Source organism: Coturnix japonica, chromosome 3 (genome assembly GCF_001577835.2).
Source record: "Coturnix japonica isolate 7356 chromosome 3, Coturnix japonica 2.1, whole genome shotgun sequence".
In the NCBI taxonomy this organism is placed as follows: domain Eukaryota; kingdom Metazoa; phylum Chordata; class Aves; order Galliformes; family Phasianidae; genus Coturnix; species Coturnix japonica.
The window spans coordinates 58,246,847-58,271,657 of record NC_029518.1 but is presented as its reverse complement, the minus strand read 5'-3'; the positions used below and the strand labels follow the sequence as shown (position 1 = coordinate 58,271,657).

The window sequence follows — 24,811 nt, the reverse complement described above, 5'->3', positions numbered from 1 at the left end:
TATAACCATAACATTTAGAAATGGCCAAAGAGACAATTTCTTAAGACTGTGAAGGAAAATAATGTGTTAGCCTACTGTATAACACTTGATTGCCTTCACATTCTTGTAACATTGATAGGCTTTGGCAATTTCATAGTTTTTTTAGTCTCATTGTCAGAGATGCAGCATAGCGCAGCTTCTCTGCCCACACATGATGTAACGCACATGGAATTCTGGGAAGAGGCAGCCATAACCCCTTAATGCTTTCAGACTCCCTTAAACACTAACCAGACAGGATGGGACTATGACTTCAGCTTCACACAGCTTGACAGCAACTAGGTTTGAAGACTGCAGTGAATTTATCATGTAATTCCTTGTTCTTTCCAAGCTAATTATGGCTCTCCTTAGATTTCTTCATGGTTTTGGCTCTCTCCTTCCCATCTACATCAGTTTAGGCCATGGAGAAATACATTTTGCAATCCCAAGGAAGGTAATAAAATGATTTTGTTGCCCAAGGCAGCAGAAGTAAATTTTATGGTGGCATCAGCAGAGACCATATCCTCACCAAATGAATAACAGAGACACTAAGACATCATTACTGCTAGTATCCCAGCCGTTCTCCCCCAGCACTTACACTGCAGAGTAACCAGCAGGAAGGGAGAGTAAAAACCGAACCAACCTGGGGACCACAGACCTTAATTCTCTTCTATCCTTCCCAGAAGGGAAGGAGTTCTAACAACAGGGCCATGGCCAGGTGCCCCAGGTGAGGCTGGGAGGAAAGCAGCTGCTTGGATTACTCCCACTAGCACAGAGGGGGTACGGTGGCTGCTCGAAGTGCAATTTCCTATTACAGCCATGGTTTAGTCACTCCAATCAATTTACTTCCTTAAATGATTTTGGTTATGTTTTGTTGTTGTTTTTTCCCAGGCCTAAAGGCAATCTGGACTAGTGGAAATCACAATTATTATTTTTTAGGAGCAAGAAGAGGAAAAAAATGGATTGTCATTTAATGCCATCAGAAGCCATTATTCAGTAAGGGATGAAATAGAGAGTCTCCTGCTATCATTGGCAATGACACTCAATTAAGCTGAGCACATCTAAATTATGGCTTTTAATTAAAAAGAGGCAATGTATAAGATGGCACCAACATGTTTAAAATTTAATATATTTCACACCAGATGCTGGAGTCATCAACATAAGAATCTGTCTATAACATGTGCAATTTTTAAATGAGAAAACCTATTTTTAAAATGTCAAACACTTTAAAATGATAGCAACACAGTGCCTGATCTAGTTTGATGTGCTTTCCATTTACTGTTCACAGCTAAGAGAAAGCTTTCTGAACATCACTTTTTGTTATTAATTTAAATAGTCGTTAATAATGAAAATATTTTACAAAGTATGAGTTAATCCCATTAAGGAAAGCTAGAAGTGAAAAGTGTCATTTTAATGAAAGGCAGCGTCTTATTGATTTATTGTGTTTGGTGTTTTTTTTTCCATGTTTTGTTTGTTTGTTATCTAATGATGCGCATTCATTAACATTACGTCTCTTACATTTTGCCCATATGAGTGTGATATCAAACATGAATATCATGAAATCAGTTTTGGGAAGCTTGAGTATCTCTGTTCCTTTTCTGTTTTAGATTTATTATATTTAAATGTAAGACTGGACAGTGATTATAAAAACACTTTCTGATAGACTTTAATTCTGAAAGGTAGGTTATCACTCTTTAACTATTATCACCATCTTCTCTGGAATGAAATCAAAGCAGCAAAAGCAGGAAGAGTAAACGCAATGAATCCTACAGAGGATGGGATCTTGGGGTTTTGTTTGTTTGTTTTCTCGGGGAGGAGGGGGAACATGCTGTGCAGAAAAAAACTGGAAACAGATATAAGAGAGATATTCCAAAATACCAAGTTGTGATTTCTCCCTGATCAGTATAACTGCTACCACAGAGATATCAAAGCCATCAAAGACCTCATAAAAGAAATAGTCCTGAATCCCTATTCCTCAAGTTCCTCATGAAAACAGTGTATTGGTGCTTCAGCTTGGAGGGTTCGGTAACTTCTGATGGAATAAATAAGAAGGATTCAGAAAAAAAGTGCTTATTTCTTAGTATCTGGGGATCTAAACAACTTTCCATCCAATTCCCTCTTCCTGCAGTACAGTTCACTTCAACATTTACTTTTGGGAGATCATGTACTAGATCTTTCAAAGTAGATATAAGTGATGAGATTACGGACATATAATATCTCAACCACTATACATATTATTAAATTGGAAGCAAACAAATAGCACAACACACATCAGGCACCATTCAGTCAAGTCTATTCAGGAAGCAGCAAATAATATTTAACTTCTTCAGGATGAAGTAGCATGTTGAGGCTAAATTACACTCCAGACTGGGAAGATGCTAAAATGCAGTTGTAAATTGTTTCATTATACTGTCTACAGACTGTGTCAGAGTTTACTTTCTTTCTATGCCTAAAAGAATACAAATATTTAGTAAATCTGAGATGACACTTGCATACATGCTCAGAAGACATCCCACACTTGTGCTAGAAGGAGGGTTGCCTGCTGAAAATGGAGCATTGCCTCCATATATATAATGCTCTTCAGTAGTTCTTTCATCTAACAAACCAACATGGAAGAAATCCAAACTGATGGTTTCACTTCTTGCTGTTATAAGCCATCATCAAATCTGTTCCCAAAGAAGCTTACACAGAGACCTGAAAAGTCTGCTAGAAGCTTACTTGAACTAAATATAAAAATCAAATACCTTATAATATCTTTCCAGGAAAAAATGAGCAGTTTTAAAGGATGGTCTTATCCCATCACAAATACTGGACTGATATCTATTTTCATTCTCTTTGACTTTTCACTGTGCTACTTCATTTGTAAATAAGGTACTGCTGTCTTCATCTTGGAGAAGTAGAGGCAGGCTAAGCTACTAAGATTTTTAATCTTTTCTAGCAGGCTATACTTGTAGAAAAGTAGTAATTAAATAATAATAATAATAATACATTTCCATCCAGTAGATGCACAAGCATAAGATTTTTCACCAATATTTAAGAAGGTGTCACATATTCAAGCACCAGCGTTTAACAGATAACACAAGTATAGTTATCCTTCCCTTCCTAAACATACTGTTAATGAACTAGCCCAGTCCTTGTGTGAAGTCAGTTCACTGGAAGCTGAAACCATGTAAAACAGGGAAAAGTTAGCACATAGAGGGAAAGCATTTTGAACAGTCTGTGGCTATAGTACAATCTCTGGATAAAAGGTTTTGCACACAGTGAGTCAGTTCTGTCACTGTTTGGGAGCAATCTAATTCCTTGTTTATGTTAGTTTTCATATCAGTGCTTCTTAGCAAGAGCAAACTTCCTTGAGGGTCAGCTGAAAAATGTGGAAGGCACTCTCCCAGGTCATATTTATTTTGTAAATTCTCTATCTCCATCCATAAGGAACATATATTTCCTTGTCTTTGTAATAAAAAGCAACCTTCCCATACTTTCAAAAGACAGTGCAGACATATATCCTTTCCTTCTGATGCAGAAAGAGAAGCCAAGACTACATCAAAAGTTTATTAAGCTGCTTAATGCATTTTTTAGTTATGCTTAGAAGGTGACTAACATAAGCATCCAGGAGGAAGAGGAGTAAACGTGAAAGCATCTGCTTATACACATTATTTGCTGACATAATTCATCATGGAATCATCATGAAATCATTTGTGTTGGAAGGGATTTTTAAAGGCCAACTAGTCCAACTCCCCTGCAGTAAACAAGAACACCTACAATTACATATTCTCAGAGTCCTGGCCAGCCTGACCTTGAATGTCCACAAGGATGAGGCATTCACAATTTATTTGTGGACATCAAAATTCTTCATTGTCTTATATAATTAAAAATGTAGAGCACATTAGAAAGTCTGAGTGTAGAAACTCATCTGAGGGACATCTTTACACTCTTGTACAATGGTAAGACAGGCTTGATAACAAATGTCCATAGAAAAGTACCAATTATAATCATTTCCTTCTATTACAACAAACATATATTACACAAAAAAGGATGGTGTGTATATGTATGCGAGAAAATAAAATAATAGTATTCTTATTTGAAAGTCTTTTGGATCAAAACAACAGACTGAACGTATACTTAAAAAAAATAAAAATCATTATAAGTCTTTTTACCAATGCTTACAGGCAACTTTTCAATCAAGTCTAACTGATTCTGAAGTACAGCTTTGAAACTCGTTTGATCATTTTGCCTCTGAAAACAGGCAAGCATGAGCCTAAGGCAACAGAAACCTCATTTTCTTAAACACCAGACATTTGCTGTGATATGTTTAATTTTTATTTGTGTACCAGTCAGCACTGTGGTGTAGAGCAATAAGGCATTTTTGGCATTAAGCTATGAAAAGTGGTTTTTTTGTTTGCTTTTTTTTTTTTCCAAAGCAACTGAAGCACTGGAAGTACTAACCACCTTATATATTTTTTTCTTCCGAACTTATTAACAAAGAAGATCTATAGAAGAAAAGTTAGTACAACCTCAAATGACTCTTGCAATGTTTTCTTTATATATCTCCTGGGAAATAAATATCATCACAGATTTTTATTTCATTTCTGTGTACATTGTTTAACAAAAATGCAGAAGCCCAAATGAGCTGAGAAAATTTTAAACATAGGTTAAGATGAAAAGCTAAAATATACCTGAAAGTGAGTATTCGCCTTTTAGACTTTCGCTTTCTCGAATAAGGAAGGCTCCTGCCCGGTTTCCAGGATACAACAGTTGTCTCTCAGCATCTGCTCGCTTGATTGGTCCAAAAAACCATCTTAACAAATAAAAACAATGAATTTTAACATTCAGCAAAACATACCAGAAAGACAATTAGGTTTTATGAACTTGCTGAGTATTTACTAGAAGTTAATGTGTGGTATGATGATTAGAATTCCAATAGCATAGAAGAAAAGATTACAGGAAAGCCTATAAAGAACATAGAAATTCATTGTTAGAAAATAACACTTGGGCATTTGAGTAAAATCTGGATTCTGCAGCTAATTAAAAATACTACTGATTTCAAGAAAAAGAAAATTCAGAAGTGCCTGAATGGCCTTGTCTCAAGAAAAATTCACCAAGAAACATTTCCAATGCTGTCATAACAGAAAGTGATGCCAAGTCAACTGATGCCATTTGAAAAATGTAGAGCTGCAAGTAAGCACTTAATACTGATGTTTTAAAAGTCAAATTTCCCCAAAGCTGCACTAGGGTTCCTAGTGGCCAGCCATGCTAGGACCTTCCGTATCCCACTTCCACGTTGATATCTCAAGTGAGTTACTGGCAATTTTCCAGCTCTGCTGCTGTTCAACAAACCAAAAAACTTTGAAGTCAGTGCAAACATCAGAGCATCTATATTATGTGAAAATTATTCCTGTCTACTCCTTTCAAAGTAACTGCAAGATTTCTATCACTAACACTTGTAGTTTCCAAAGTTTTATGCAAGCAACAGGAAAGTAGCTCTCTTGCTGTATGGTGCTGAGTGTAAATTTAATTGAAATAAGAATGAGTCAGCATTTTCAACTGGGACAGCACTCCGCTTCCATCTAACAAGCATACAGACTACTTTCCAAGATTAGCTCTGCCCCTTATTTGAAGTAAATGGTGATATATAGTTATCAAAATTATGCCACAAACTCACAAGCAAACTCCTTTTAAATTAATCAGAGATAAACCTACTATGCAAACTTTTAAGATAAATCAGTTTATCACATGACACATAAGTTGCCTACTCAGCTACTTGATTTGTCAGTTGCTAGTGAAAAGTACAGGAGGAGTCATCAACAAATTACCTTAGTGTCTGTAATGCTTCCAGTCACCAAGAGAAATGTATGAAATAAATCAGAACATTGGGTGAAACACTGGCTGAGCAAGCATGAGAAATGATAGATGTTTTTGTATGAATAAAGAGGAAATAAAAAGAGGTAAAATAGACAGTGCTAACCTATGTCAGGTATGTTTTATTAACAAAAGAAAATGAAACACACATACTATAGACCTCATTCCTGCTTTCTGATTTGATTCAGATAACATAGGCCTTGATACATATTTGGCAGGGGAAAGAATCTGATTAAAAAGCTAGAATGCTGTAGTAGCTATTTTAATTAGTAAACATCTGAATTCAATTATTTTAATTAATTCATTAATTAACCTGAGAAAACTAAGTAATCAATAAATGTTCAAATCCTTGACTCACATTCTCATCAAAGCACTGAGAGGACAGAGTACAAGCTTAACACCATCCAAATCCTGCAGAAAATGTATCTGCTCTAAAAACTAGAAATTAGAATCTTTCAGCAATTTCTAAATACACATATTCAAGAATAATAACAAAAAACTAGCAAACAATATGATTTTAAACAATTTGTATTGATACCGTTTTGAGTACAGAGGGATGATTTCTTCCATTTGAATATGATACCCTTAGTCCAAAGTCATCAAGTTTATAATAACAATCCAGTACTAAATTCAGTTCAGTATGTATAAAAATAACCCAATACATTCAAAGCAAATAAATTAATTTGCTACTCACATTTTCAACAAATTACTCCAAATTTAAAGTCTATTTTCATTATAAATGGAAGTTTAAGTTCCTTTTAAAAAGGTTTAAGGGCTTATTTCTATTTCTATTGATTGAGCTTATGCTTCAAAAGGCTTAACATTTTACTTTATCTAAAAGCATGCATTTTAGAGGAAAAAGTACTCTAAGGAATATAATAAATCAAAGTATTTGCTCACCATGAGGTATTGTTCTGTGGAATGGGAAAGTCAGACCGAAAAAATACTTAGTAGATCTATTTGTTTTTCAGAGCTCAAATTTAGGTGAGCGTTTCGAAACAGAACTCTTGGAAAAGCAAAACTGAAACATCAAGTACCATCCACTGCCCAGGTTACTTAACCATCACATTCTCTGACACCTGTGTATCTCCACTGACACAAGGCATTTCAGGAGGATGCTGAATTAGCAATCCATACATTATTTCATTCTAAATATCCAGTCATAATTTGAATGAAGAATACATGAAACAAATCTGTTTGCAGCCTCCACCACTAGCTAAGCCTTATCAAGACCCTTTTCTTGCCCCGTTCCACATAATGTTCTAGGATTTATCTCTTTCCTAATTCTAAAGTAAGTTGTGCACCAATCCTTAGCCAAAGATACTGTCATGAGCTAGACAAATACATCCTGAGAAGACACATATTTCTACAGCCTCCACCTTCTTTAGTGGCTACAGTGCCATCCCTCTCCAACTCTAATACTTACCTCTTTTATAATTCTACCATTTGCTTTTGCATGGGAGAAACCACAGCCAAAGACATAAAGACACTCTCTGCCACCCCCCAAAATAAGACTGAAGTTAAAAAATTTTGTTGGAGCAGTTTTTTGGCAGCATGCCCTTTCTTTGGGCAGCCCCCTTGAAAATTCACTCTAACAAAAACTCTAAGACTCAGAATGTCATCCCCCATTTGGGACCCGACCAAGATCTTCTGAATTAACATCTGTCATCCTTCACCTTCTTGTAAATTTCACCAAATCTCTCTTAGCTCTTTGTTAGCTGCACTAAAGCCTGGCACAGAAAATTATATGGAAGTTCAGACAATGACACTCATTATCAGTAGAGCTCATCAGAGTACAGCTCCCCACCTTTATTCTCTGTCTTCACCTACATTTAATATGCAGAGGAGCAAAGTAAAAATCAGCTCCACAGCATCTTATCTGTAGGGGCTGTATTTGTTTTAATAACTAGCTGTGTCTGAGATGAAAGTGGATTATTTGTTTTTCATTCAAGGACTGGAAATAAAACAAAGCTAAAGGAAGAGGTCCATAACATACTCTGAATTTTATGAATGCTCAACTAAAAAGGAAAATCCTCATGGCCAAATCATTAGTAAGGACTACATGGACTACATGGCAAGATCATTCAAACATTGTAGAGGCACAACAGAAAAAAAAATTGCAGGAAATCAAACTACGTGAAATTGGTTTTCAAAAGCACTACATGCATAAAAATTGACAACATAATCCTATCCTTGATCAGCACTTTATGGCATAAGGGCATCTCACTTTTCATTTTTCTTAAGTGTTTGTAACTAGAATTTACACTCCCATATTAGGGTAAATCTCACAATATCACTAAATCTAAGCAACTTGGAAAGTTTGTTTTCATGCCCACTAACTGCAATTAGAGCAAAAGTCTTGGATGAAGGTAAAGAAAAAAAAGATTATGTTGCATAAATAGTGGAACCAAGTTGCACTTTCTTGTGGAAAGCAGAATGCTAATACAATAACTAAAACAAATAAAGAAAAGCTTCAGTGGCTTAAATTATACATTTTAAATGTCTCAGCATCTACATTCATATAAAGTTGCAGTTGCAAAATCAAGAATTCTGAAGGAAGAAGATGGTAGTTTTCTTCTTGCTTTCCTGACATCAACTCAGCCATTTTCAGAAAGATCCAGTTTATCATCTTTTAATTACATGGCTACATCCACTGCTTCCTATAGATTGAATACGAGTGCTGCTCACTGAATAGTAACCCTGTATTTTGTTTTGTCAGTGCATAGAACGAGTTTACTTATGGTGTGTTTTAGTGTCTGCTTTCAATACACGTTATAAAATTACACAAATGGCTAATTTTCTAGAAACCTCTATTACTCTGTTCATGATTACAGTATTTGCATGCTTTGCATATGTTCATTAATCTATTTGGGGGCTCTTTTGTTTGCAAACTATTATTTACAGTGGAAGAAAAGTACAAAAGGGGACCAAGTCAATAGAACATTATCATAAAAATTTTCTACTAATTTTGAACATCCATTTTGAAATGTCTAAGGCCTAACTTTCAGAGAATTCAGAATTGTACTGTTTGTAATAGTTTAGTCAGAGACAAATATTTGTTAGCTTCAGGAACTGTTTCACGTAAGACAAGGATAGGTGTGTAGAAAGTAAAAGAGAGAGAGAAAGAGTAACAGATCCTCTTGGTTCTTATTTATTTCCTTTCATCATATGACCATCCTGTGATCACTGCCCTTACTCAGCACATGGAAACCTGAACAGGCTTGCATGTGCCACTCTTCACTGCTGTTTTCTGAGCAGGACAAAGAGTGCTGCTGAGCCAGCTTTTAATCCATGCCAAGTTTGCAGTCTGCTGTGGGTAAACATTCAGTGCAGAAGCTGGGACAGAAGTTGACTAAGGGAGCCCCCAGTGCGTCCTCTCTGTGCTGAGAAGGTGGCTCATTAGAATTTGACAATCGTTATCTGTTTGGTTACAATATATAAATTGCAATTTTATTCACAAATGCTTGGTTAGTATACTTTTAATAAGGAATAGCATAGCTTAGCTTAGCATAGCATAGTCCAAGTTTCTGAGCACTTCAGTGCTAAATAAAAGTAATTGAGGACACTTTCCAAATACCTCTTGAGCACTGTCAATCACAGTGCATCAACCATCTCTCTAGGAAGCCTGTTGTACTGTTTGACCATCCTCATTGTAATGATTTATTTTTTTCCCAATCCTCATCCTGAGCCTCCTCTTATTCACTTTGTGCCATTCCCATGTGTTCTGTCATTGGCTGCCAAACAAGAGCAGAGCTTGTAACTTCTTACTTCCCCAAAGAGCTGCAAAGACAAGCGAGGTCTCCTCTCAGACTCCTATTCTCCAGACTGGACAAAGAAAGTGTTCTCAGCCTCGCCTCACAGTACAGGTTTTCCAGACTTTTGAGTAAGCAGAAACTGAAAAATCTAAGCTTAGGTTTAAGGTCTTTTAGACAACAAACCCTGCTTCCTCGCTACCTTCTTCAGGCCTGCCTGTGACTATCTATAATGCCATATATCCCTCATTGCCATTTATTATCAGATACTGAAGGATGCATGGGACAAAATGTAAAAGAAAGGAATTTAAAACTGTTGGTAAAGGAATGCATAGAACAATGTAGGAGGGGTGAAAGAAACAGGATATTAAAAACTGAATGTAGAGCAAACCATAAGACACCATCAAGGGGATGGAAGAAAAGAAGGGAAAAACATGGAGCTAACAGTAGATGAAGGGAACATAATGACATAAAAAAAGCTGAGGATTTCATTTAATGCTCAGGATCTATAACCCGCTGCTGCCTAAGCTGTTCAGGAAATGTTGGCCTCCGGATTATTCTCCTCCTATTCAGGAAAATTTTCACAGACTAACTCCCACTTTAAGTGTTGCACTTTAGAATTCTTTTCCCTTTTGCTTTCTTAACTTCATTTCATCACTCACTTTTGAACTGATCAAGAGAATACTTTACTATTCACTTTAGTCATGTGTTGACTAAAGTTCAATGTTAAATGCACTGCTTTAAATCTTACTTCCTAAAGTACTGCCATCAACAAGTGAGTCGGAATAAGACTTAAAAAGTGTTAGTAACAACAGCTTTCTACAGTCTATATACAGAAATGAATTAAAATCTTGGTGTGATGCATGAAGTTTCTAACTACTACTAAATACTTGAAATAAAAATATGTTTAAAATGAACCTTTGCAGTAACACAGCTCAGTTCTGATTACTTATTTACAATACTCAGGAAGTAATTTCCTCCACTGAAACTAGAAATTCAGGTTCTCAGGGACAATTAGGTAGGGCAGCACTTTTTTTTTTAATCTTACGCAACAGCATTCACCTTGCTTCCTACGTAAAGATCTGAGTCATGTATATTGCTCAGATCCTTGTTGCTGTGTAACTTATCAGAAGTGAAATGAAGATGAAGACTATCCATATGTACTTTGTGATGGACCAGAAGCTTCTGAGTCTTTTAACAATGACAGTGGGTGGAGTAAGTTGGATATTCTTTCTGTGTGGGAAAACACAGAATACATAAGTAGTTCAGAAAAAACAAAGGCTCATTTCCGTGTTATCTAAATGAAAGAGCTCTATCAAAACCAACAGCATATAACTATTTTATGTTACACAAGTACATAGAAAGCTGCCTGTGTTTTTGAAAGTTATATTTTGTGGGCAATGTATATTAAGTCCCATTTTACATTCCACACTTTGAGGTCAACATTATAAGTTTTCATTTAAAAAAAAAATGAGGAATACAAAGAGGAATACACAGTTTTGGAAAATAACAGACCACATTTTTTTCCTGGCCCTTGAGTGACTTTTTGCTAATGTTCTTGTCAACGGGTTATAGCTAATGAATTGGCATTTTTCCAAAAATACTAAATTTATTGTAGACTTGCTTAACTGGTGAGATGAAAAATACAAGAGCTGATAACTGAAGAGATATCAGAAAAATAAAAGAAGAAGAAAGAAATAAAATGAACTTATACTTCCCTATATATTCTCTAAACAAAATATTATCATTATTTTTGAAGGTACTCAAACTGAATGTTTAAAGTTGTTTCTTATTTCTGTTCTCAAATGGAATTTCTATTGAAATATAAACTGTTCTTTTTTGTTGTTTTTGCTGTTGTTTTATGTTTTTTTGTTTGTTTGTTTTTGTTTTTGTTTTAATAATTAAGTTATCTGAAAAGAAGTTCAGCCAAACAATACCCTACATACTCTCAAGCCATGAGAAGGTAGCAGCAGGGGTATCAAAAAAGTATTCTAGGCAGCTGAAGTCTGTTGTGGCCTATGAAACTGCTTTGTTCTGTCACTGTTTTTGGTGGAAACAGTAAGCTGCACCTGAAAGACCAGGTCTGCCAGAGCTGTAGGGACTTTTACAGTAAAGAACTGCAGGGGACTGTTTGGATAAGGTAATGTTCAATAGTGAGTGTGGTAAAATCCACCACAGAGATTGGCATTTCCTCTTACAGTCCTGATCAAACTTACACTCTTGTAAACATAAATACAAAGATTAGTCATACAAAGGTCCGTGACGCATTGGGTATACACCATTTTGGTAAGTACTTCAGTAGAACATAACTGCACTAGTGTGTAATTCTGTTAAAAGAGATTATGCATAATGTTATGTTAATTTTTCACTTCTCAGTAATGATAGCTGACTGTGCTGTAAATGTGTTGTTGAATATGCTTTGACGCCTGTTTTAGAGAGCAAACAGTAACAGGGCCTGAAGCACCGAGGTCATGCCTCCTATAGGAAAGCCTGTAGGAAAGGAAAATTCTTTCTTAGGGCAGCAGAATAAGGAGAGATGCAAAACATTTTTCAAACTCTATGAGTGTAGTATGTGCTCCAGGTTTTCCTTTATTTTAATAGTTGATGGATCCCAACTACCCTGTCAATTGCTCTGTGGCAAACCCTGTTTGTGAATTAGATATCTGCAGGCATCATTCTGGCTGAAATCTGCAGTGATCCACACTAGTTTTTCTCTTATCCAGGCTCACCCACTCCATGCTCACAGCCCTGCCCTTTTTCACAACATATTTCCACTGGCCCCTCTAGGCTTAGGTAAAAGTGTGGCTACTGCAAAAACAATCATTGTGCCTTTGAGACAGAGCCTTCAGGTTAGCACCTTTAGCTCAGTAATGACGGGGAATTGACTATTAAAGTTTGTTCCCAGTAGTGCTTTTGTACCTGGGTAAGGACTTCATTTCATTTTAAACTTGTTCTAAAACACCTGTGTTTGGAATAAATGAAAGTTTACCATCATCATAATTGGGCATTATCTTGGGCTTTCTGTGCGAAATATAGCCACATAGTTGCTTTAAAAAAACAACCACCAATCAAGAAATAAAAAAGGTATTCCTGAGGCCCTATTTTCAAAATAGCATTATAAATCCTTGCATCCGTGCTAGTGTGTCTGCACATTTGTTAACATATACCTGAACAAAAGTACTGATATACAGTTGTAATATTCCCTAAGTGTCCCTCTGCTATTCATAACAACCTTGGAACAAAGCTGAAGCCATGAGGTAGCCTTAATGTTAAAGTGGTACAGAGAACACTAATAGCATCAATTGATTAAACATTAAGGGAAACTCAAAAGCACAAGAAAATTTTCCATCATACATTCACTTAAAACGTTACTGCCTTGAAAAGCACTGAATTGATTTTTTTTTTCAAAAATAATTCTTGAAAAATTATTTTCTTTTCAAACAAAGAAAATTATTGCAGCACAGAAGAGAAACCTTCAAGAAACAAAAATACCCCTATGGCTGTTAATGATGCTGATGTTATCTGTCCAAAGATTTTGTGCATTCATACAGGCACATACTTCCACACCCTATTGCCAGTAGCAGACTTCTGTGATCTTTCAGTTAAATTTTCAGTGGGAAATGATCAGGTCACTCAGTTTCCAAGGGAAATCTGAAAAGAACTATGCAGTCTAATACCCTAAGGTGATACCAAGCCAAAGAACATGAAATGACAGAATGGTTTGAGTTGGAAGGGACCTTAAACATCACCTGGTTCCAATGCTTCTGCCATTGGCAGGAATACTTTCCAATAGACCAGGTCACTCAATGCTCAAAAGCCTGGATGGGGCATCGGCAGCATCTCTAGGAAACCTGTTTCAGTAACCTCTCAGTAAATAACTTCTTCTTCATATCTACTCTGAATCTACTCTCTTTTAGTGTAATACTATTACCCTGACATAATCTCTTATACACTGATGACAAGTTTATTAACAAAGTAGTCTACTAGTTTTAGGGTAACCTTTTGAGGTTGAGAGATGAGGAGGGTAACACTCTAAAGACACCTTTGACTTCCAGAAGAAAAGCTAGAACATCCAACTCCATATCAGTGTGACATCTGCATGTATTATCAGCCCAAGATGCACAAATATGGTTTATTTCATAAGAGAGCACAACATTATATTAGAAAGTTATCTCATCATCAGTGTTCCTGCTTGATTTTTTAATCATTTTTACTCTGAAATTAGAGCAAGATTGAGGCTGATTTTTTTTTTTTTTTTTTTTACAGGAATTCAGAAAACAAGCAACTATCCACAGAGAGAACAGGGGTGGCCAGTCACACAGATAGTCATAGAAAAAGCACTGTTTTCAACAGCTCCTACATGCAGGACTCACATAAAAGATAAGCACAGACAACCTCATTATCTTCTCTTCCTGGGCTGACAGAGACTGGGTCACTGATGGTGGTGCACAAACAGCGCTCCCCAGGTTCACAAGCACACAATATTCACCGCCAGATCCTTGTACACCCCTTTCCACCTCTTTCTATCCTTCCACCTCCCCAACATCCTTCCCCTGCACATTGCCTCACTGGTTGACACAGTCCCACCAAACACTCCTGGACCACCAGGTTTGCATCTCATCACCTGCAAAGTCCCAGGTTGCCTGTTTCTTGAAGGCCCACCAACTAGTGTGACTGATGCCACATACTGTTATCAATTAGTGCCACTGACTAGGCTTGTTCTCCTCATCACCTCCCTTATCATGTGTCAGCCAGGCTTGTCTATTCTGTATAGCTCCTTTGACCTGATAACATCAGAGCAAAAGAGACTCCTGCATACCTTCACAGAGACTTTTGCTAAATAAAATGTTTGTTCGTTTCCAAAGGGAGGCTGAGCTTTGGGAATTCTCTTCACTTCTGAAATTTGCAGCATATGTCAATTCCTAAATATAAGCCTCAATATTTTTTTTTCTTTCTCTTCTTTTGTGCTGAGGCTTGAAAGTTCCTGAAAATTTGCTTGTGCCATAAATACAAAATATATATATATTTATTTTTTCAGGAAACTAGCAATGTAACTGCTTTAATGAGAGAAATCTAATGAAAATGCTTACCAACATTACTGCAGATAGATACATCTATAATGTAAGAAATTACAAATTACAGAGTAATCTTCATGTAAGTAAAGAAAATATCTATTTGTGCAATCCTTTCTGTATCCATCTCTTACGACTGAATTCATTGTTCTGTTTTGCTATTTTCATTGATTAAGTGTACAAAATACTTTTTAATCTAGTTTAAGCGATAAAAAGAAGAAATTTGTTCATGATCAATATTTTGTTTGATCTTTAAAAAAAAAAAAAAAACAAAAACAAAAAGAAAAAACTATTTCCAGATGAATCCTCAGTGTATCTGGAGAACTGAAAACAGCAAAGATGTCAATTTCCATTCTTATTTCTTGTTACTTTTATGTCTTTCATATTCAGTATCAAGGTGTAAACCTGAATGTCAACATTTAAGAACTCCCATAAGTTTCTTAACTAAGGAGCTTAACTGCTTATTTGTCAATTTCTAATACAAGATGTTCTTACATATGCTTCATAGAATATTATTTGAGCAACACTGCATATTGATCTTTCTCTTAACATGCATAAGGAAGTAAGTAGTAAACATGCAATAGTATTTTGTCTTATTTTAATATCACCCATTAAATTCTTCCTTTGCACGTGGACTTTACTTGAATGACTTGAAAAGGAGTAAAATATTGTATTACAAATAAATATATGAAACATGAACAATTATACATTTTCTACTAATCTGTTTTTAAAAAATGCACTACTAAATTTTTTATTATCTATCTCAGTCTACTGGGAGGCAGCATCTTCAATATAATGTTTGCATGAGGCATTTCGGTTAAACTATAAGATAATAGCACAACACATTCTGATCTAATTTCTGATATCTTCAGTAAGATACGAGATGAACTTAACAGTAAATTTCTCATAGAAAATAAGTGATGTCTGCAGAACAGGCTGACTCATGAGCATTATGATATACAGAGACGGACAGGTGTGGCTTGTAAAAGAATGGACAGGTGAACCTCACAGTGCTACTTCCTCTCATACCTCACTAGCATGTTGGTGGGGGTTTTTTTTGAGTCATTTCACACTAAAAAATTACCAGATGGAGAAGAAAAGCCAAAAGCATGTTTAGGAAAGTAAAACTTTCTATAGAGAAGAGAGATGGGGTTTTTTTCTTTGTTTGGTTGGTATTTGTTTTTTGCTTTCTTATTTTATTTTTTTAAATAGCTTCTTCTTCATCTGCAAACAGAAATAAAGAGCTCTACAATGTCAACATCTATGCCTTTGCTAAATAGAAATGACATTAGGTCCATTATTAGACATAGCAGTAATATACCCTGTAACATTGCTTATATAAACATTCCAACCTTTGCTGAAGTACAAAAGGCAAAAATAACGACAAAAAAGTGGGCAGGATTGTGCACTTTTTGTAAGATCCTTTCTGAAACAGAAAAACTAGTATAGAGGTGTCACTGGTTGCACCTCTTAGGGTATCTTGTATGCTTTTATGACTTAATCTGTTCAGTACAGAGTACAGCTCCCGCACATGTAAGAAAAGTCCCAGTTTTCTATAACCAACAGTGCTTTTCACTTATTACAAAACAGTTCTTCACAGAGATACCTTACCTAGATAGTTTAAAACCAGTGTAGCTTTAGGACTTAGTCTGGCTGAGCTTCTGGTTACTATTTTTCTCTCCTAAACACGTTCAGAGATCAGTAAGCTCCACACAGTTCTGTGCTTTGTTACGCAAACTGCCAAAGACAACTACAGGGAAAACAATAATGGTTGGACAATACCTGGAGAATGTTTTTACTAACAACATCACACAAAATCAACTAATCTAGGCTGGAACACACAACATCTATTCCAACTGAATCTGAAGGGAAACAAACAAAGAAACAAACAAACAAACAACCATCAAACAAGACTGTTAAGTTCTTCTGACTGAGATACTATGTTTTTCAAAGATGTGCTGCAAGGGTCACGTGGGTTTCATGATGCCATAAAAAGACAAACTGCCTATTTTTTTCAGCTTTTCAGGGTATTGTTTCAGGTCTTGACATGATTCACTGTCAAATCTTTCACAACATGGTAATAGAAACTACTGCATACTAATCATAATGCCTAAGGTAGATCCTAATTTCAAATAAAGATAAGGCAGTTAAGAATTTATTTGATTCTCTATTTAAACAGACAATGTTATATATTTATATTACCATACTGACAGGAAGTAGGTGGCCTAAACTGGACAAATTTGTATAAACAGCTCATCTAGAAAGCCAGAAACCTTTTGATCTTTTTGAGAACTGATATATCTTTTCTGCATTACACACAGACACATAAATACTGCTGATACTTGATAAAATCTGACATCTTGCGTACTTCTGTGAGCAGTCTCCTTCAGGTAGTTAAGAAAAAAGCAGAGCTGAAGATGCTTGAGATAGCCTTGAAGATAGCATGGCAATTTTGACACAAGACCAATGAAGTTAATTGATAAAATTCAGTGTCTTGTTCCAATATTAAATTGATTAAGTAAATTAGTTTAAGAAAAGCACTTGAAAACATTCGGGGATTCAAATCTCTGGGAAGGTATTTATGTGGTGAAGAAAATGCTGAAAGCATAATCTGGCTTTGCCCGTACCCCAAGCTGTTTTGCATGGTCTTAAGAGCATCAGTCTTCTATACATTCTGCACATGTGCACACAGAAGCACATATATATGTAGTATGCTCAAGTGAATACATGAAATACATTCACTGAAAGAGAAGTCTGAATTCTTTATGAATTGTGATACAGCCATTGCCATTATTTAAAATAAATGCATACTTTGGTGATAAACAATCTTTTTCTACCAAAAACTGGATGAGAATAGCTTTAACACATAATGTGACAGCTTTTGAGAACATGAGAAATATAACACATATAACCTAAATGCCTGTTAATGAACATAGAATCATAGAACCATGCAATCATTAAGGTTTTAAAAGACCTTTAAGATCATCTAGTCCAACTGTCCACATACTGCTGCTGCTCACTAACACATGTTCCTTAGTCCCACAGATTTCACAAGTCCGTTTCAGTGCTAGGGTTACTACTGTTTCTCATGGTGTCTTCAAGAATTTGTATGGTAATACAGAAAGGACTTTTATGAAAGTGATAGAGTGAGAGCACACTGAAACCACAGAGGATCACATTTGGATTTCTGAATTGCCTGGCAAAATCTAAGCTTTCACTTCAAAAACAGCCTCTAGCCATTGTAGCTGTAAATGCTACTTTGAAAAATGACCCACATGTATGAAAGGAACCCCACAAGCCTGAATTTGCAGGAAGTTTGAAACAGATCAGCACAGTGAATGATTTCCTTTTCATACATAGTAATTCAGTCTACACCAACGTATGAAACAGTTAAAGTCAAGTCACGGAAAGAAAGGAATTACAGAGACTGACAAAAATAACCTATAAATCACTTCTGCTTTCAAAGGGTAGTATAGAAACTCATTGTGGAATTGACTGGCAAGGCTTTGTTGATTAGGTCAAGGACTCAGTTTCCACTAGCTGAGAAGTATCAGTACATGAAACCTCTCTGAAAGGAGGAATGATTCTGAAATTAGTAAACGTTAGAAGTAATTGTGGTGCCCTTCTTTGACCTAATCTACTAGGAATTTGCATGAATCTACTTCCCTTAGCATAGCACTATTATACCAGTAATGTTGGGTGAGTATATGGAATGAGCTTGACTTTCAATAAGCAGTCATCAGGTCCATCAGGATAGAAGGTGAGAGGGAGCCCCTTCTAAGTACGCTCCATCTTTCCTCCATAGAAGAGAATTCATATCACTCCAAGAGTTTTCTTTACTTCTTTAGTATATTATTTTTCTTCATTAAAATTAACTGTCCAGCTGGACTGTATTTGCTGCACGTAACTATTGGCACTATGTCTTTTTCTTGTTTAGTTAAAACAAATGGCAGTAATAAAATAAAGGCAGATGAATGTGTTGCTATGGTTCTTGTTTACAGAACAAAATAACAGAAGGAGCATAGAGAAAGTAAAGTCACACTCTTTGCCAAGGAAAGAATCCCAGACATTTCAGCAAGGAGACAAAATTGTCTGCTACTTGAAGGGAACAAGCAATCTTCTACTAGGATGGACAACAAAATCAAATGCATTCACCAGTCCCTAACTAGTTCTGATATACAGCACTATCACAACTATTGTTCTTATTGTTTCAGTAGGATAATAGAGGTGTGAAATACATGGGATAGGTGAAATGGAGGTCATGGAAGAACCTGTAGCAAGAAATATTCCAACCAGATACAAGTCTAAAAATCATAACCATGAAGTTGAAAAGCTTGACAGGAAATGGCACTAACCAAACTTGTCAAACTGTATCTTTGCCATGTTTGAGCTGGGGTGACTGATTCAAGCATACAAGTCAGAGGCCCTTTCCAATTTGAGTTAGCCTACGGTTATAGGAAATGGTATCTGTATGGGTTGGCAGGAGACAGTGTTGCATACTTATTTTTGTTGAAGGTTACTGCAACCAACTGACTTAGAAGAAAAATTGAGAGAAGACAGCAAGTCTAGCCAGAATTGTTTTGGTATGAAATTAAAAACTTGTTAAATACTTTGGAGGAATTACTTTGGATAACTGTAAAAACTCTTCATTCCTCCTGTTCACTATTATAAAAATATGGAGGGGGAAAAAAAATCGACAAAAACAAACAACTAAAGAAACCAACCGAGCAATTGCATAAAACTTTTCGCATAACTTAGAATTCATTATTAAAGAGAGTAAGGTATATAAAAGAGTATAAGAAAATAAAATTGATTCTACATACAGAAAAAATAAAACCAACAACAACAAAGAAACCAAAGAAACCAAGGTTATGCAGTAGAGCACTTTACACAATTTAACTCCACATATGATGCTGAAGATATAGAATGATAAGAGGAAACCTAAAAGCTGAGACTCTGTTGTGTAACTGAGGAAAATTACTTTCAAAGTATTAACTGCAAGCGGCAATCTTAGATGAGCTGTAATAAAACTACTTGAAAGAGAGCAAAGGCCAAGGTGAGTTGAATTAGAGCCTACCATTATTTCTCTAGTGGTTCAGAAAATGTCTTCCCTGCAGATTAATTTCTGCAATTGGAAGAATTCTTTTGAACATGACCACTGAAAGTGTCTGCCTGAATATAGAAATAGCACAACAGCTGGTCAGCCTCCAAAAATTAAGGTCTTCAGGTTTCAGAGAACTCTTACAGTTGCCCTAAGATTTCTCTGTCACAAATCCTACAGTGGATAAAAGGCAGGCATAATCATATGTGAGCCAATTTTCCTAGCCATAGGTGGTACAGTGGGCAGATTAGATTGGAGATTATATTTCAGGTCTAGATGAAATTTAACTGAAAATCTGTAATATCATTTCTTTAGAATCAAAATGAATTATAATGTTATTTCTGCTGTCTTTTTCCAAGACAATATTTTTTTGCCAAAACACACCTCTTGCGTGGCAGTCAGTGTTATTTCAGGCTGCCTCTGATTGCAGCATACAAAAGTAATTCTGCATCCCAAACTAACATAGACCCTACTCATCCTCACTAGAGAGCTAAATTACTGATTTCATGTGAATTCTTCTTTTGTTCTGAATGGTAGTTCAGACCACTTTTGACGGAACAGAACATAGGCTGCATAGTTAAACCCTCTGGAACTTAAAGAAATATAGTATGTTCCTTTGCTTTATCTGGTCTTTTTCCATTTCCTGTACTTTAGTTAACCTTGTCCTAAGAGTGATTTGCTTATAGAGAAGAAACAAGACATAAAAAAATTTATATGTTAGAGACTCACCTATCATTTGTAAGAAGATTTAAAGTGGAACTTCCTGAAACTGTTAATTGATAACTCTGCAACTGGTTAGGTTGAGGGCTGTTTGGGTCAAGGGTCATATACTGAAAGCATCTGGTCCCCAACTCGTAATTCACAAATGACAGTAGGAACTAGCACAGTGGTATCCTGCCTGAATATTGCCAAATGCGTCTTCATTGGGGTATATATTATTTAAAATACTACAAATCCCTCTACACTATGCCTTTTAACATTAATTTTCTTTCAACCACAATGTCTTTTCCTTGCACACACAGACTCAAACTCTCACAGGTAGGACTACTGGACATTCATTGCTACAAGATACTACTACTCAAAAAAAGAAAATACCTCAATTGATTGCTCCAAACCCACTTAAACCTACAGAAAAGATGCTGTGATGTGTGTTATATGGGTTACTCACGGCTCAGCTTCAATGCTCTGTACAGCAGCTACGTAGTTTGAAGGGATGTAGCCCTGGAGCTTGCGGCCAGGAAAGACTGACCCTTCTGGCAGGAGGAGCTTAGCATACCACCAGCCCTCATGAGATGCATCCAGCACTTCAAGCATATCCCCAGCTTGGAAGCTCAGGTCATCCTCTGTGCGAGCCTCGTAGTTGAAGAGTGCCACAAAATTGCAAGCGCTCCCCAAATGCTGGCCAGGCAGTGGAGGTAAGGGCTTCCCTTTTGTCTTATTCACTTTGTCTTTCTCTCCTGCCTGTGAGTCAATCCTTACCACAGCAGGGTTGGCAAAGACCTGGCCAACATCCTGCTCATCTTCTTTCTCCAAGAATAAGCAAGGAATATAGGGCTCCAAACAGGCGCAGTACTTCTGACAAAAGTTTCCCATTCTGTTTCCTTGTGCTACTCCTCTTCTTTCACTTTTCACAGATGAAATATCCTTGAAGCAATTTTGGTCCCATAAAATCTTAGCATTTTGCAAGATTTCTGTCCTTATTCCTCCTTTGTCACAAGATAAAACTGTTTGTGGCACAGCTGGAAGTTCGTCTCCGAGCAATGCTGAGAACTCATTCAGGCAGCTCCTGACTCAGAAGTGAAACCTGGGAATTCAAGCGTGAGAGCAGAAGTGGAGGGAATTTCTGACTTCCTCCTTGGAACAGGAAAGCAACACACAAGCTGCCTTCGGGCTGAACTTTTGGAACAGCAGAACATCATGGATCTTCCTCTGACACAGCAAAAATACATTCAGAAAATCTAATCGGTTCTGGGGAGTCTTCTCAGCTCTTTATGCTTGTGATGGGATTTTCTTATCTCTTTGGTAATGATTAACCAAGCTGACCTGCGTGTCTCCTCAGCCTCCAGCATGGGCAGCCTGATTATTTCTTTTTACTTCCTGGTCTGAACTGGCTTCTGTTCACAGGGCAGCCTATGCCCGCCCAGGGACTTCACCTGGAGCACACCTGCTGTTTCTGTACCTTACACACCCACTCCCTTTATTTGTTTATTTATTTAATCTGAGTATGGAACCTTTTATGAGGGGGGAAAAAAAAAAAAAAAAAAAGTAATTTTACTACATACTTTATTCTGTATTTTGAGGAAACAAATTCACAGGCCACTTGCTCTAGATGGATGGCTAATTATACTAACAACATAGAAAAATAATATCTGTTTTCCACCCAGTGAGCAAGCCAGCAGAAAGTAGGTTAACCAGTATGTTTCCTTTCTTAATGCAAATATCAAGTGTCAAACAGCGCATAGGTGTCTGCTTGCTGCTGTGGCAAAGCAGCCTGGGGAGCAATCTGCCACATTTCAGCCATGCAGACCAGGCTGCTGAAAATCACCAGCCAGGGGTGCACATAATGCTTGGGGGGTGGGTATGAAGCACAGAGGACAGCCCAGCTATAATCACATGTTGATATTTCAGTGAGAGGTCAAATAAAACCCACCCACTTACCCATCGCTTCCCAGTGATAAAGAAATTGATTTAATCGATTCTTTTTTTTTTTTTTTTTCCCTTTGGTCAGGAAGCACAGAATAATAGATTGGCTTAGGTTGGAGGGGACCTTAAATATCACCCAGTTTCAATGCCTTGTCCTGGTTAGGGCTACCAAACATCCAATTAGGCTGCCTAGAATCCTATCCAAACTGAACTTGTATGTCTTCAGAAATGAGGCATTCACAACCTCTCTGCGCAAACTGTTCCAGCACCTCACCATCTTCTGAGTAAAACATTTGTTTCTAACGTCTAACCTAAATATACCCTGTTCTACTTTAAAACCATTCCTCCTTGTCCTATCACTATCTACCCACATTAAAAAGTTGGTCCCCCTCCTGCTTGTAAGCTCCCTTGAAGTAATGGAAGGCTGTGATGAGGTCTCCCCAAGCCTACTCTTCTCCAGTCTTTCTTGATAGGAGAGGTGCTCCAGACCTCTGATCATCTTCATGGCTCTCCTCTGGACTTGCTCTAGCAGCTTCCCATCCTTCCTGTACTGGGTGCCCTGGGCCTGTATGAAGTACTCAGGAGGGAAGAGAAGAAGGGGGCAATTGCTTCTGTCCCCTTGCTGGCCAGCCCTCTTTTGATGCAGCCCATGATACTGTTGGTCTTCTGGACTGTAATCATGCACCTCTGACTCATGCCCAGGTTTTCATCCTTCAAATAAGAATTGGTGATGGAATAATTGGTGTCTTCCTAAATTATTCACACATGACCCTTAGCTCCATTTAGAGTTTCTGACTTCTGATGCTTTACTTTACAAAAAAAATTAAATTAAATAAATAAATAAATAAATAACATGTATAGCAAAGCTGCTGTTTTCCACTGTGTCTTCCAGTCCATTCATTAAATGAGAAGACAACTGGTGCAGACAGAAGCCTAGTGATGAAGCAGGGACTGCTGGCTGACTGGAAGAAATCTCTCCTGAAAGCTTATTACTGTCAGGAGCATCTCCACTGAAGAGTGATGACAAACTTCTTTCTCTCTCCTCTTCTGCTGTGGTGCCAAGGAAATTGCATGAAGGAAAATGGGCCATACACATTAAGTGGTCCCTGAACCTCATAATCTGTTGATAACTATTTGGGCCTGGTCCAAAAGTTGGCATATTGTTTTTTTCTGGTTATGGAAATCATATTTAGCTAATGAAATACCACTGGAGATTATTTTTAATCACTACCCAGATCAGTAAGAATATATACATACATATCCAAGTGATATTTATTTCTCATAAGTGTAATAGACAATACCCAATATCAGGAAAATGAACAGCGTAAAACCTGTCTTCATTTGCCTAAATTCAATGAAATCAGAAAAGTCAGAAATGATGAATTAACTAATCTCTGTTTCTCCAGTTTGATCGTTAAAGAGATTTTTTATTTTTATTTTTTTTCCTGTAATGTTTCATGGTTCTTGCAGCACAAGCTTTAATCTGTCAAAGATTTTGCACACATGCTTACTGGACAGAGCCCTTTCATAACGCCAATGAAGCCACCTGCATGCACAGAATCAATCTCATGCACAGCTGTTTCTAGGAGCAAGACCCATCCTTACACTCAAGTACCAATATACATTCACATTAGAAATCATACTGCTTTCATTGAGACCACCCATATAAATAAATACAACCATAGCTAGAATGAGGCCTAAGTCTACAAACATTTGTATATATGATTATCTTACCTCAAAAAACGTCTAGCATTAAATAAATCTCTCCCAGTTTATGGCCTTTTAAAAACTAGGAAGAATTTTGCTGAAAGGGATCAATAATTTTAAATGAAAATTACTTTCTTCCTCAACCAACGCTTCAGAATCCGTTCTATTTATGAAACACATAGACTTTAATGGGATTCATTAATCAGATTAAAAACTCCAGAAGAGAGAAAGAGAGAGAATAATGGGACTGCTGAGAACTTCTGAGCAGATTCCAGAGCCGATGTAGGGCAGCATTGTGCTGTTTCATACTGGCTGATCTGTGGTAGCCACACTGGGGTGTTGCCTGTGCGGAAGTCTTTGTTTCTATCCTAGTGATTTTATTAAGAATTCTCTTCATTTCTGAAAATAAAGAAGTACTCTTCATGTTTTAAAGACTATATAATTTTATCACAAGTAAGAAAAATTATGAACGTACAATAAAAATGTTCTTGCTGGTTTTACTGAAAAAAATACAATCTGATACGTCCCATAATCTTAATTTTCATGCTCACAGTTTCGAAACAAAATAGGATAATATATGATTATCCTCAGTATAAACTATTGTCTGAGTCCTGTGCACTGGTATCACATATAATTTCACAGGATGATATTTGCAGCACCTATCT

The 24,811-nt window shown here is 36.7% G+C and overlaps 1 protein-coding gene across 1 annotated transcript in view; it reads right to left on the bottom strand.

The window, feature by feature from the left end:
• FRK (fyn related Src family tyrosine kinase) overlaps positions 1-21,856 on the bottom strand; it is a 43,071-nt gene extending 21,215 nt beyond the window's left edge. The window contains exons 1-2 of the mRNA XM_015858635.2: positions 20,965-21,856; positions 4,689-4,810 (exon numbers count right to left, since the gene is read on the bottom strand). Coding sequence (XP_015714121.1) covers positions 4,689-4,810; positions 20,965-21,389 — 547 coding nt within the window. The 5' untranslated portion in view covers positions 21,390-21,856. The remainder of the gene's footprint in view (positions 1-4,688; positions 4,811-20,964) is intronic.
• Between the last annotated feature and the right edge of the window lie 2,955 nt (positions 21,857-24,811).